We start from the raw sequence: 13,626 nt of genomic DNA on the forward strand, positions 1-13,626 counted from the left end.
TGTAATGGTGCAAAATTACTCTACCCATCCCATCTGTCAGGGAAGAGAATTTGGAAAGATTTGCAGCGGAAAACAAAGGGTAAACATTCATGGCTGTCCGCTGTTGCAGATCTGATCAAACTATTTTCACCTTTCAGAGGTTTGGCCAGTAATAAACAAAATTATTAATGATTTGCCAAAAGATGGGTTTTGTTAAAACATGAGAATCATATTGTTGAAATGACACAAAGGACAGTCGGGTGAAAACCCAAGAAAAAGAATTAACACTTTCAATTGAAATGCATCACCTCAACAACCGTTGACGCTTCTTTCTCCTAATTAATTACCAAAAGAATTATAAGAGATCCAAAGCCCACAAAAAGCATAACCACTTAATTACAAAGAAACCATCTGGATTGAAAAGACTAAAAAATTGCCAATACATCGATATCACATATTGTTTACTTCTTTAACACTTACAACTCTTGCCATGCAAAATAAGACATCAGAAGCATTTACGAAGGTCACAGGAGAGCCTGAATTTGAACCTGTTGCAATTGTATCGACAAATACAACAGGGAATTTATTACCGCAATTGGATATATCCTGCCAACACTGCTGTGGCTTCAACACAAATAACTGTCCACAATCATTTTCAAGTTAGTTTTTTCACCAAATAATTGAATAGTTATCATTCAAAATAATGATTACCATTGGAGGTTAACAATTATCACTACAAAAAGCTATACGCTTGACTCTCTCTCTTTAAGGTCCGCCAATAATTTCTTTTTCATTTTTGCAATCTCTAATTCCTGCATTTGCCTCTCCCTCTGCATGTCACAAGAAAAGCGAGGTTACCATTTAGAATAAAATTATTTCATTCAGAAGTTATATGCATGCACACTGCGTTAAAAAACATGACTAATATTTCTAGAATTCCTTGTTACGAGACACTGAAAATACATTATATCGAACAAAATGTGCATAATGTCCCACTTAGTTAAAAATGTGGAACACAGAGACCAGATAATATAAACGGTTAAACAGATTAATAAACAGTTACTTGTTATTTGATAACAAAACTTAGTATAAGGAATAACATATACTGATATAGATCCATCTTAACCCCAAATCTATTATTCTTAAATCACCCACATGCAAACCTCCCACCATTTAAAAGATAAAAAGTTAAAGATGTTCCAAGGCTTACACTTTTTTATGTTACTTTTCTTTTCTGACATTAGACATCAGAGAACAGCTGTTTTTCATTTTCCTTTATACGCTACACACATAAATATAGAGATCTCTCCCACCCCGTGATATAAGAGCACTGCATGTTACACAAGTGACACAGATTTCTCCCACCCCAGACCGTGTGAGCACAAAGCTTCACACACGACACAGAGATATCCCCTTTCCAGTACAATAAATATTAGGTCTTGATCCTGGAAACCAGATAGTAGTTTCTAGGACAGGTTAAAACTTTTCCAACATGGATAATACCCTGACATTTGAAAAGAAGAACATTCAGAACGTCGTAACAAAGATGAGGGATAGAATATATATGCACTGTACAGTGATATTGGTCATTTCCCGACAATCAGAATAGAAAAATGTCAAAAACAACAGACATGAGGGTATGGTGATTAATAAAGGTTTCAAGTTAGATCAACAGGGTAAATCGTTTCTTCTCTCACATTAATTTGGTTAGTGCTGGCCTCAACTGTGTTTTGCTGGTCAATAGCATCGCACCTGCCAATGAGACCTCCAAGTAAAATTAGTTAGTAACATATACAATATTAATAATTATAGATTTTAAATAATGAAACATGAAGATTTAATTGTTATTAGAAAGGTCAGCAGTTACAGAAAACATGGTCATTTAGTTGGCAGTTAGTTTACAAAGGTTCTGACATATTTAAAAAACAAAGTTATGATACCAATTGTTGAAGATGTAACTAGTGACGTTCTTCATAATTGTATTTGAGTCATGACTTGATGTAATCATTGTACTTGACAAAAAGAAAATGTATTTTGTAAAAGAAAAAATTATTTATTGTAAATGGGTTTCTTGCCCATGGTTACAGGTCTAGCACCCATTGTGTGCTCTAGGGAGTCAAGTCAAAGTCACAATGTTAAAAACCCTTAAGGGCTCTTGTATCAAGAAAAAGAAAATTTATTTTATGTAAAAGTCATGTCTAGAAGCCTCCAAGGATCAGGTCAGCCAGACCTAAAAATTGGCCTTGAAGAGGCTCTTGCACCCACGAGAAAGGCTATTTAAAGAGGTGTACTCTGTTAGGATATTCCGACACATAGGAAATAGTTAAGTACAACTTGGTCTAGTTTAGAGTTAGGTATAGAGTTAGGTAAAGTGTGTTTCTTTACCGTTGTACATTTTGTAACTTACAATCCGACGGTCACGATATGTAGTGATCCGACGGTTCATTCTCTCCTCGGTATTACCGACACTTGATCCGTGGCTTGACACCCGATTGGTCCATGAGTTCTATTTAAAGCGCATGGAGGGTCATTGTTCGGGTAATCCGTGCATGAGAGAAGCTTATGTAAATTTTCATTCTTTGATTAATAAATTGCCTGTAGTAGCCACGTTGGCGCAGGCCGTGGACTGTTTCCCTCTTTGAGGGTTTTAACCACGTCAAAAACACTGGTGTATTGATCTGTGATCTGGTTGTGAGCGGTGTCCTTTTGGTGTTCTTTCTGAGGAACTTACCCTATAAATTCCTACATGGTATCAGAGCTATTTGAGGGCCGCGTCCGTTGGTGATCCAAATCTGAAGCCAGTAGAACTGCATGCGGCTGCCGTTTCCTAGATCTGCTGTTTCTGACTGCTTTCGGGCCGAGAGGACTGCTCTGTTGTGTTCGGAGCATCTGTTCCAGTGAGGAACCCCTTTCGTTTCACGCGAAAAGGTTTCCGGTAGCCCTATCTGCGTCATTTTTAAGATCTGGAGGTATACAGTCTTTATTTGCAGTTTACTGTTATTTTCTCTCTGCTTATTTCGGTTTCGGTTTATTTAGTTTTTTTAAACCGGATCTATACCTTTCATTTCTGCGTATGCTCTTTGCCCTGCGACTCTATGCGATCTGGGCAAATCAGAAACAGAAAGGAAGGATTTTTCTCATGCGTATGCTCTTTTCCCTGCACCTTAGTGTGATCTCGGAAAATCAGAAACATTGAGAAAAATATTTAGTTTTTCGGCTAAAGCTAACTTTGAGCCGCAAGGTTCATTTTTTAAAATATCTAGTTTTTTTGCTAAAGCTAACTTCGAGCCATAAGGTTCGTTTTCTTTGCATATTCGTGTTGGGTTTTGTGTTTTGTGTTTTGTAGGGAAAAAGAGCTTTCTCAAGGCAAGCACGCAAACCAAGGCCCCCCCCCCCTCTCTCTCTCTCTCTCTCTCTCAAATTTTTTGTATAGATCAATTGGTTCAAAGCTATTTTAAGAGAGTAGAGGTCTTGGGTTCAAGTCTCCATTTTGTGGGGGCGGATTTTTTCATTCCCGCACATTCGCGCACTTTGCCGGCAACTTCAACAAATTTTTTTCAAAAAGCCATAACTTCTTCATCCGGAAGCCTTTTTCAGAGCCGTTTTTTTTAAAACAGCCTAATTTTTCGAGATCTATCCATTGGAACACTTACTTTCAGCATCTTCAGCTTCAGTTTTTTTTTTAAAATGGAAAGTCCATGCCAAGTCATTCTTGACAGCACTAACTACTTCCAATGGATAGCCTACATGGAAGATTTACTTAGAAGTAAAGGTCTCTACAGAATACCACAGACCAAGAGAAGAAACCCAAAGATGAAGACAAGGCTGCAAAATGGGAAAATAGACAAGATCAAGCACGTGGTTTGATAGGGATGTCTATTTCTCCTGATCTTAGATTCCATATTGCAGAACTTGAGACTCCTCATGAAGCATTGGAAAAACTCACTAAAGTTTTTGGGATTAAAAATGAAATTAGAGCCCATCAACTTGAAAATGAGTTGCTTACATTGGATCCTAATAATTTTTCTTGCATTGAAGATTTCTTGTCCAAATTCAAGACCCTTAGATATCTTTTGGAAGGTGTTAAGGTTAAGAAAGAAGATAGTAACCTTATTTATTCCATCCTTACTAAGTTGGGACCAGCCTACTCTGTATTTGTTTCCACCTTCCATTCTACAAGGGAAGCTTTCATTTGTCAAGGAAAAGACTACAAGGCACCTTCCTTTGACTCTTTTTGTGATCCTTTAATAAGAGAACAAGAAAAACTCTTACACCTTGGTCTTCTTAATCTTGGAAACTCTTCCACGAAAGCGTTCGCCGCCCAGCAGCAACCAAATTCAAAGAATCCTAAGAAGTCATATCCTCAAAAGAATGGTCCTAAACCAACTCAGCCTCAAAATGAAAGATCATTTCAGCAAAATGATAAGACCAATAAAAACAAATGGAAGAAGACTGATAGACATTGTAACTTTTGTAATCGAGATGGCCACTTAGAATCTAAATGCTTTAAGAAGATGGAAGCCTTGGAAGCCGCAATGAAGAAACATAACATCCATGTGGAGCATACTTCAACTTCAACTTCCGGAATGGCACTTTTTGCATGTCGTTGTCAATCATCTCAGTCTGGTTATGCATTAAATGTATCTTCTTCCTCTCCTTCCCATGAGTGGCTCATTGATTCTGTAGCCTCTTATCACATGGCCAAAAACCAAGCCATGTTTTCTTCTTTAAATGATTGTAACACCAAAAATATATATGTTGGTGATGATAGATCTCTTAATGTTGTCGGGACTGGAACTGTTCATCTAGACAATGGTCAGTTTAATGATGTATTATGTGTTCCAACCTTATCCTGCAACCTTCTATCTGTATATCAGATAACTCATTCAGGTGAAGGTAAAATTGTTGAATTTTCACCTCATGATGTTGTAATCAAGGATCTAAGAGATCCTAAACAGATTCTAGCTACTGGTATTGCTGATGATTCCACAAGGTTGTATAAGTTTCACAACTTTGGGTCATCAAATCTTCCCTCAGTATTTGTTGCTCATAATGATGAAGTGAGCAAACTTTGGCATGAGCGATTTGGTCACTTAAACTATCGCTCCCTTCAGCATCTATGTAAAGAAAATATGGTGACAGGTCTTCCTATGGTATCTTGCAGAGATGGTGTTTGTTCCGGATGTGTACTCGGAAAACATCATCGGGACAGTTTTGACAAACGTGCCTCTTGGCACGCCTCAGCCCCTTTATAGCTTGTGCACAGTGATTTATGTGGTCCACTTCCTGTTGCTTCATTCTCTGGCTGCAAGTATTTCTTAACTTTCATTGATGATTTCTCAAGACGCACTTGGGTATACTTCTTAAAACTCAAGAGCGAAGTATTTAACACATTTTTGGCCTTCAAAGCCTTTGTTGAAAAACAATCTGGACATCAAATTCTTAAGCTAAGAACTGATAATGGTGGAGAATATGTTAAAAACACATTCATCAACTTTTGCACCGAAAATGGAATTCAAATGCAACATACTGTTCCATACACTCCACAACAAAATGGTGTAGCTGAAAGGAAAAATCGCACCTTAAAGGAAATGGCTAATTGTATGCTGCAATCTAAAGGACTCAGTCTTAGTTTTTGGGCCGAAGCAATTAATTGTGCAAATTATATAATCAATCGCATTCCTACTAAGGTTCTAGAGAATATCACTCCAGAAGAAGCTTGGAGTTCCATTAAACCAGATGTAAGTCACTTTCGTGTTTTTGGAAGTGAAGCATGGGCCCATATTCCAGATGAAAAGCATAAAGCTTTAGAACCTAAGAGTGAGAAATGTACTTTTGTTGGATATTCTGAAGATGTAAAAGGTTATAGATTTATTCCATTTAAGTCCAAAAATGTTATCATTCGAAGAGATGTAAAATTTGATGAAAATAAATCGGCCTGCGAGCCTAGTCCGGCGGATGTGCCACCTCTTCCTATCTCTTCTACTTTTGAAAACATTTCTTCTTCAGATGATGAAAGTGAGGATGATAATCCTCCCCCACCTTCTCAGGATCCTCAACTTCCAAGATGGGTCCGTGCTACTCGGGATGCAGCAGGTGATCTTGCCGGTGATCCTACAGATCAGCGACGTACATGTTCTCAGTTTGAAAGAGCCTCTTCTTTACTGGCTCAAGCTCCAGTAAATCATGATCCTGACACTTTTGCAGAAGCTTCAGGCCATCCACATTGGGAAGCAGCTATGAATGAAGAATATCATTCATTGTTGGCAAATGATACATGGGATCTTGTTCCTCTACCAAAGGGACGCAAACTTGTTAGATGTAAATGGGTTTACAGAACCAAGTATGGACCAGATGGGAAAGTTGATAAACATAAAGCTCGTCTTGTTGCTAAGGGCTTTTCACAGGTTGAAGGCATTGACTACACTGAAACCTTCTCCCCTGTTGCCAAAATGAACTCTATCCGCCTTGTTCTTTCCCTTGCTGCCTCTTTAAAATGGGAAGTCCATCAGATGGATGTTAAATCTGCCTTCTTGCATGGGGACTTGCAGGAAGAAATCTATATGGAACAACCCATTGGCTTCATACAAACAGACTCCAGCCTTGTTTGTCGACTTAAGAAATCCCTTTATGGTCTCAAGCAAGCTCCTCGGGCTTGGTATGCCAAAATGGATAGCTTTCTTTTAGAATCTGGCTTTTCTAGGTGTTATTCTGACAATACTGTCTACACCAAGAAAGTGGGCAACTCTCTTATCATCCTTGTTCTTTATGTTGATGATCTTATTCTTACTGGTAGTGATCCCAACCTTATAAACCATGTGAAGTCCAGCCTTAAAAAGAAATTTGAAATGACAGACTTAGGACACTTACACTATTTTCTCGGTCTTCAAGTCTTGCAATCCAAGGAGGGTATTTCCCTTTCCCAGTCCAAGTATGCTTGTGATATTCTTCGTCATTTTCACATGGAAGACTGTAAGCCAGCCCCTTCTCCCTTTCAGTCTAGAGTCAAACTTTCAGTCTCTTGTACTTCTCCTGAAGTTGATGCTACCTTATACTGTCAACTTGTAGGAAAACTCTTGTATTTAACCCATACTCGTCCTGACCTTTCCTTTGTTGTTGTCCTTGCTGCTCGTTTTATGCAAAACCCCCGTGAAAGTCATTGGAAAGCAGCTAAAAGAATACTTCGTTATGTTCGAGGTACAGTACAGTTTGGGATTCATTACAGTGCCAAAGCAGCTCCTCTATTAGTTGGTTTCACTGATTCTGATTGGGCTGGTGACCCTGATGATCGGAAGTCTACTGCTGGTTATGTCTTCACTCTTGGTTCAAGACCTATTACATGGGCTTGTAAGAAACAGGCTGCCATTTCTCTTTCGTCAGCAGAAGCAGAGTATCGTGGTGCCGTGGAAGCCAGTAAGGAAGCCTTGTGGCTTCGTCAGATCCTATCAGAGTTTGGCTTTGAGCAGCAGCATCCAACCACACTTTGGTGTGATAATCAAAGTGCCATTCAGCTATGCAAAGATCCAGTCCAGCATCAGCGCAGCAAACACATTGAACTACACATGCACTTCATCAGAAAGCTCATTCATGACCATGTTCTTGAAGTGCAATATTGTTCAACAGATGATCAGGTCGCAGACATCTTCACAAAGGCTCTCACAGAGGCGAAGTTCACTAAACTTCGATATATGCTTGGAGTTCAGGAAGTTGTCACTAAGGGGGGATAGGCTCTAGTGCCTCCTTCCTTCTCCTATTGTGTCATATTTGTAAATCCTTCAATCCTATCCCAAGTTGTTCTTAAGGGGGGATGTTAGGATATTCCGACACATAGGAAATAGTTAAGTACAACTTGGTCTAGTTTAGAGTTAGGTATAGAGTTAGGTAAAGTGTGTTTTTTTACCGTTGTACATTTTGTAACTTACAATCCGACGGTCACGATATGTAGTGATCCGACGGTTCATTCTCTCCTCGGTATTACCGACACTTGATCCGTGGCTTGACACCCGATTGGTCCATGAGTTCTATTTAAAGCGCATGGAGGGTCATTGTTCGGGTAATCCGTGCATGAGAGAAGCTTATGTAAATTTTCATTCTTTGATTAATATATTGCCTGTAGTAGCCACGTTGGCGCAGGCCGTGGACTGTTTCCCTCTTTGAGGGTTTTAACCACGTCAAAAATATTGGTGTATTGATCTGGTTGTGAGCAGTGCCCTTTTGGTGTTCTTTCTGAGGAACTTACCCTGTAAATTCCTACATACTCTACCTCTTTTGGATACACATGTGAGCTCGATCTTCTTAGGGATATCTGAGGCAAGAAAGGTGGTGAGAAGAGGAGCAGAAGGCAGGATCTCTCTCCGTCTCTTTTGGGATGAATTTTTCTCTCCTTGGTGCGAGTTTCTATGGAAAGCTAGGGTTTCCACAGGTCCAATTCTGTGCAGGAAGGGAAGCAAAGGAGCAGATCTTTGTCATGGGTGGCTGGCCTGATCTTGGTGGGTTATCTTATGTATTGGTCTTGGAAGTCTTCATTGAAAGAAATTCTATAAGTGAAAGTTATCTGGGTTTTCCCCTCGTGGGTTTTGCCCTGGCGAAGAGACTAATTTCTGGTGTTCTTGTGATCTTCTTTATTGGCATTGTCTTGATGATGATAATTATGATGATCTAATCTAATATCACAAGAAATGTCAATGTATTAAGAGAAAACAATCAAAATAATTATGAATACTGCATGCCCTAGTTTTCTCAACACCAATCACCCCTAAGAGCCGAATGATGAGGTTCACAGTGGAAGTCCCTGGTCAAGCCTATTATGTAGTGTGCAGATTTGAAGCACAATTTGGGCAAGCAGATTTTGCTTCATCACTGGAAATTAAGTCCATCCAGAATAGAGCATGCCATCAATGGTTGGAGTATCAAGAAGCCTGCAGGGTGGCAACTACTTGAAATGCCCTGAAACAAAACTTATTTCAGCATTCTCTTTTCAATCAGTCAAAATGAGTGTTTTACATACCCTGCAGAAAATTAGGCTTTAAAGATTGTAAAGCAGTGAGAAATTGTTTCAGATTTGCATTTTCTGTTGAGTGCTCAAGAAGCCTGCAGCATGGCAATCTCTTGAAATGCACTGAGACGAAACTTATTTCAGCAATCTCTTTCCTATCACGGTCAAAATGACACACTGCAGAAAAATAGGCTTTAAAGATTGTAAAGCAGTGACAGACTGTTTCAGCTTTGTATTTTCTGTTGAGTGCTCATGCAATATTTGGTGTCTCAAAAATGAACTTCAGATGCCATGATCTTCTGTTGAATGCTCATGTCCTTCATCTCGAACTCAGATGCGACGTCTGCTTTGCACCCTGTAATGAGCTTCTCTGCACCTGTCAAAAACAAGTCATCTACATACACACCAAAACAAGTGAACAGTCTGAGCAAACATATAATATAAGTAAGAATCTACTTCACTTTTGGTGAAGCCGTCAATCCTAGAATACCATGTTCGCATTGCCTACTTGAGTCCATACAAGGCTTTCTTAAGCCTGCACACATGGGATTCCTTCCAATTCACCTCAGAGCCCTGAGATTGTCCTATGTAGACTCTTCCTCAGTGATCCCATTAATGAAATCTGTCTTCACATCCATCCTCCATCTCATAAATGAAACCAAGGACATAAGAACTCTAATAGAAGTGCACCTGACGACTCGAGCAAATGTCTCCTCATAATCCATTTCCTCTCTCTGGGAGAACCCTCTCACCACAAAACTCGATTCAAACTTCTCAATGCTACCACCTGCAGCAAGCTTGATCTTGTAGAGCCACCTGGAACCCACAACTGACTTCCCCTCCGGCCTTGGCACTATGTCCCAAACAGCATTCTTCATGATGGAGTTGTACTCCACCATGGCATCCCGCCATACCTATTGGTCTGCTGCCTCCTAAAAACAGGAAGGCTTGGAATCTAAGATGTTGTTCACCAACGCTATATAGTCTAGAAATGTCTTCGAAGGTCTGCTCTCTCTAAAAAGTGTGCCTAGGAGTCTCAACATGCTCCTAAGCATCTATAACAAATCCAACCCCTACTATGTCGAGGTTATGGGGTATCAATTTTTCGTTTTTTTCTCTTTCAATCCGAAACTTTGTTTTGAGATAACCATCACCTTCTGCTCATTAAGGGCTTTCTGGCAGTATAAACTTTTTTAAAATCTAACTGCGAATCCTTGAAATATAATCATTTGAAGACTTTCACCCTTCGCGCCATGTCAGTGCTATTGAACAATAATGTGGCACCCCAATCCACATGTCACACCAAGTGTGGTGTTGAGTCAGCACCAAAGCGTTCTAGCCCCACCATGTCATCTACGAGCTCAAATTAATTTATGTTAACTGCATTTGCATAAGTGGGATTTTAAACAAAACTTTATTCCATTAATTCCACATGCAAATAAAAATCACTTGTGAGCATAGTTCACATGACCACCAATGAGGTCAACCCCAAATTTTTTACTAACTGCAAATGAGGTCAACCCCGAACTTTCTACTGAACATTGATGAGGTAGAATCGCTGATGAGGTCAGCGAAACCTTTTACCAATCGCTGATGAGGTCAAACCCCAAACTTTTAATAGACCACCAATGCCATTGGTGAATTCCACACAAATCAATAATCAGTAAAGATCAAGGGGTTTACCTTTGAAAACGTTGGACATTCTGTTGATGGTGAAGGTTTTGCATTTCCTACATTAAAACTATTTACATTAAAAAATAGGGAGGATTATATCTATCGATGGAAATAAATCAAATTTACGAAGAGCACTCACTCCAAATGATCATTGTTCAAGTAAAATTCTTGCCCGGAATTCCCCCCTTCTTCATATATGGTAAATTCATGAAAATAAGTGACCATATGCATATAAATATTCTTATATACATAATGCTTTAATAGATATTTCACTCCTAGACAAGATTATTACCAATTTCACCAATGTTAAGTTAAAAAATTCTTAAAATTTACCAACATTTACTAATCCAAAAATTTATGGGGACATTGCTTCATAGACATAAGAACTTATATAATTGAAGCTTCAAATTCAATTCCTAAGATTAATGAAATTTCGAATATTCACTGCCCACCATAATTTAAGCAAGGCTTTGCACCAATATAGGCAGGATTTATGTAACGGACTAGGTTAATTCTTCCCTAGGGTTTATTAGGCACTAATTTTTCCAAAGCAAGATTTTTCCTTCCAACAACAACTAGTAATAGAACAGTGCAACAAAAACTTCAACAACCTCAGTATAGTGCAACAATTTATACAAATAACGCCATACATTAGTGAAACAATTTATTCCCAACAATTCATTGTTTATTAACATCAGTGCCAACGTTCAAAAAGTAGCTCTAGAATTCATACAAACTGTATATCAACTCACGTACTTAATATTCCTTGACCCCAACCCTATACACAGAAATATAAAAAAGTAACCCTACAAGTCAATGTTGACTCAATTCAGATATTCGACTTCTTTTTATAAGATCGGTTCTACTGTAGAAGGCCCCACACCAAATTAGAAGGGTTTGATCCTCTTCACACTTCACAGAACACAAACTTACCTTGTCAGGAAACGGTCTTCGTGGTTACAAGGTTCGAGTTTGCTACAAAAGTCACGAGTCAACCGTTACAAGAGCCCAAATTGGTCACAAATCAATATTCATGCAATTGGGATCACCATCCAACTCGTTGCAAGAGTCTTCTGTTAAAAACGATTCAAAACTACAGCCTTGTCACCAAGTGCAGATGATTCGCAGAAGCCCTGGCCTTCTGAGTTAAACCCTCACTTGGAATTCGTATGCCTCAGGACATGGCATTCATAAGTTTTGGAATCATGTTGAACCTTGATCTGTTCCAAACTATAGATATCTTGACTACAGAGGAATACTACGTTGTACAAGCAAATACTCTCCACATCCATGTAGTCGGCTACCCAGAACTTTCATAAACTAGACTCGTGCATTTCCACTAGCCTCAAGATTAGGTTTAGATTCCTACAACATAGGATCACGTAGAATACAATCCCCTTAACTGAGCCTCGGTGCTTTGTCTAGCATTCGATCTCCTTTCACAATCACAGAAAATTCTGACTCAGACCTTTGACGGCCACAAGTTACTTCATCTACTTCAGGAATAATCACAGGGACCCTTGTACGGTCTTGTCCACATAAACTTGCTTTGATCTTACTTCCAACGAACTCACTGGCCTCAGTAATAAATTTGATTAGTCTACTTTAGATAGGTGTTGCCTTAGAATAGACTCTGACTTGTTAATTTTCCTTCAAACCAGAGATTCTTCCAATAACCTGTGCCAGAACAAAGTAGGAAAAAGAAAAGAAAATTTATCAACTAGGGTGGAATCTTTCACCACCAAAATTGATAGGAGGAAAGGGGTCTTAAAACCCTTAAAGCCTCAGACTCAAGAAGAGACAAAGACAAAACGATCCAATCCAATGATGCTCCAAAATGAATTCAATCCTCCTCTATTTATAGATTTTCTAGAGGGGTTTCATTTTCTTAAATGAAGTAAATCTTACTTAAAACCCCATTTTTGGGTTTTTGCCCAGTTGCCCCAAAACTTGCCCAACAATGGGTATTTTGGGGATTTTCCCCTTTTTGGAGGACTATAGCCTATGGAGATGGATAGGCTATTGTTATATAAAAAATTTAGTATTCTGTAAAACTATTAGGGCATGTTCAAAGATCATGTCCATTCACCAAGAGGCACGTAGGGTTGTATTTAAGCCCGAGCCTCTCACTTTGTAAATCATCCTTCAATCATTATTAATAAATACATATAAATATTTTGTTTAATACTGAGTTTCTTTGTTCCATCTAGTATCAGAGCCAAGCTAGCCTCCTTTGCTCTACTTCTGCACAGATCGAACCGTCGTTTTTTTGTCGCCTTTGATCCACTGTTCTGTCATTTTTCTATTGTCGTTCCCTTCCATCCACAACCGTTGTTCAATTCCCTGTCAACCATTCTTCATTCCGCCGACATACGATTCCCTGTCATCCCTTCTTAGCTCCGCTCATCCAACCGACACACTCTGCGGTTTTTTCCGACCAGTGGATAGCGTTTGCCCTCAGCATTTCTTCCCAACTAGTCAATTGCGTCCGCTCTACCTTCCTTCACTGTTGTGACCTCGTGCCTTTTAATTGTGCCTTTTAATTTTATGATTAGAGTTATAACTATATAGTTATACTATATATTATAAAAACTTTATAATTAAAAATAATTAATTATTTAATTATATATATAAAAACAAAAAAATATATATTATTATTATTTAAAAAAAATAGGTCAATTTAAAGAGAACAAAAAAATAAAAATAAAAACGTTAGATAAGTATACTCCGTCGCATACCAAATCAATGGCTGCATCAATGTCAATGGCCAATAATAATAAAAAATTGATAGAACTTTAGGCTAACGTGACTGAACATGGCAACAAAATCTAGACAATGCAGGACACAACAAATGGAAGAAAGAGTTAGCTCAAGGAGAACAAGAATGAATTTAAAAAGGATCAGGCAAACCTTTCAATTAAGGTGGATCAAGCTATGGTGATGTTGGGTTGTATCTGTACCAGCCTGAAGATTACACC

The 13,626-nt window shown here is 38.7% G+C and overlaps 1 protein-coding gene across 1 annotated transcript in view; it reads right to left on the reverse strand.

Moving 5' to 3' along the window:
• Positions 1-516: 516 nt before the first annotated feature.
• The window catches only part of LOC149207179 (uncharacterized), a 44,257-nt gene continuing 31,147 nt past the window's right edge, over positions 517-13,626 (reverse strand). Inside the window, exon 2 of the mRNA XM_089395668.1 lies at positions 517-809. Within this exon, the coding sequence (XP_089251794.1) occupies positions 723-809 (87 nt within the window). The 3' untranslated portion in view covers positions 517-722. The remainder of the gene's footprint in view (positions 810-13,626) is intronic.

This window comes from Pinus tabuliformis, chromosome 1_2, assembly GCF_031772625.1.
Source record: "Pinus tabuliformis cultivar Carrire ecotype Pingquan chromosome 1_2, CPIR1, whole genome shotgun sequence".
Classification (NCBI taxonomy): Eukaryota; Viridiplantae; Streptophyta; class Pinopsida; order Pinales; family Pinaceae; genus Pinus; species Pinus tabuliformis.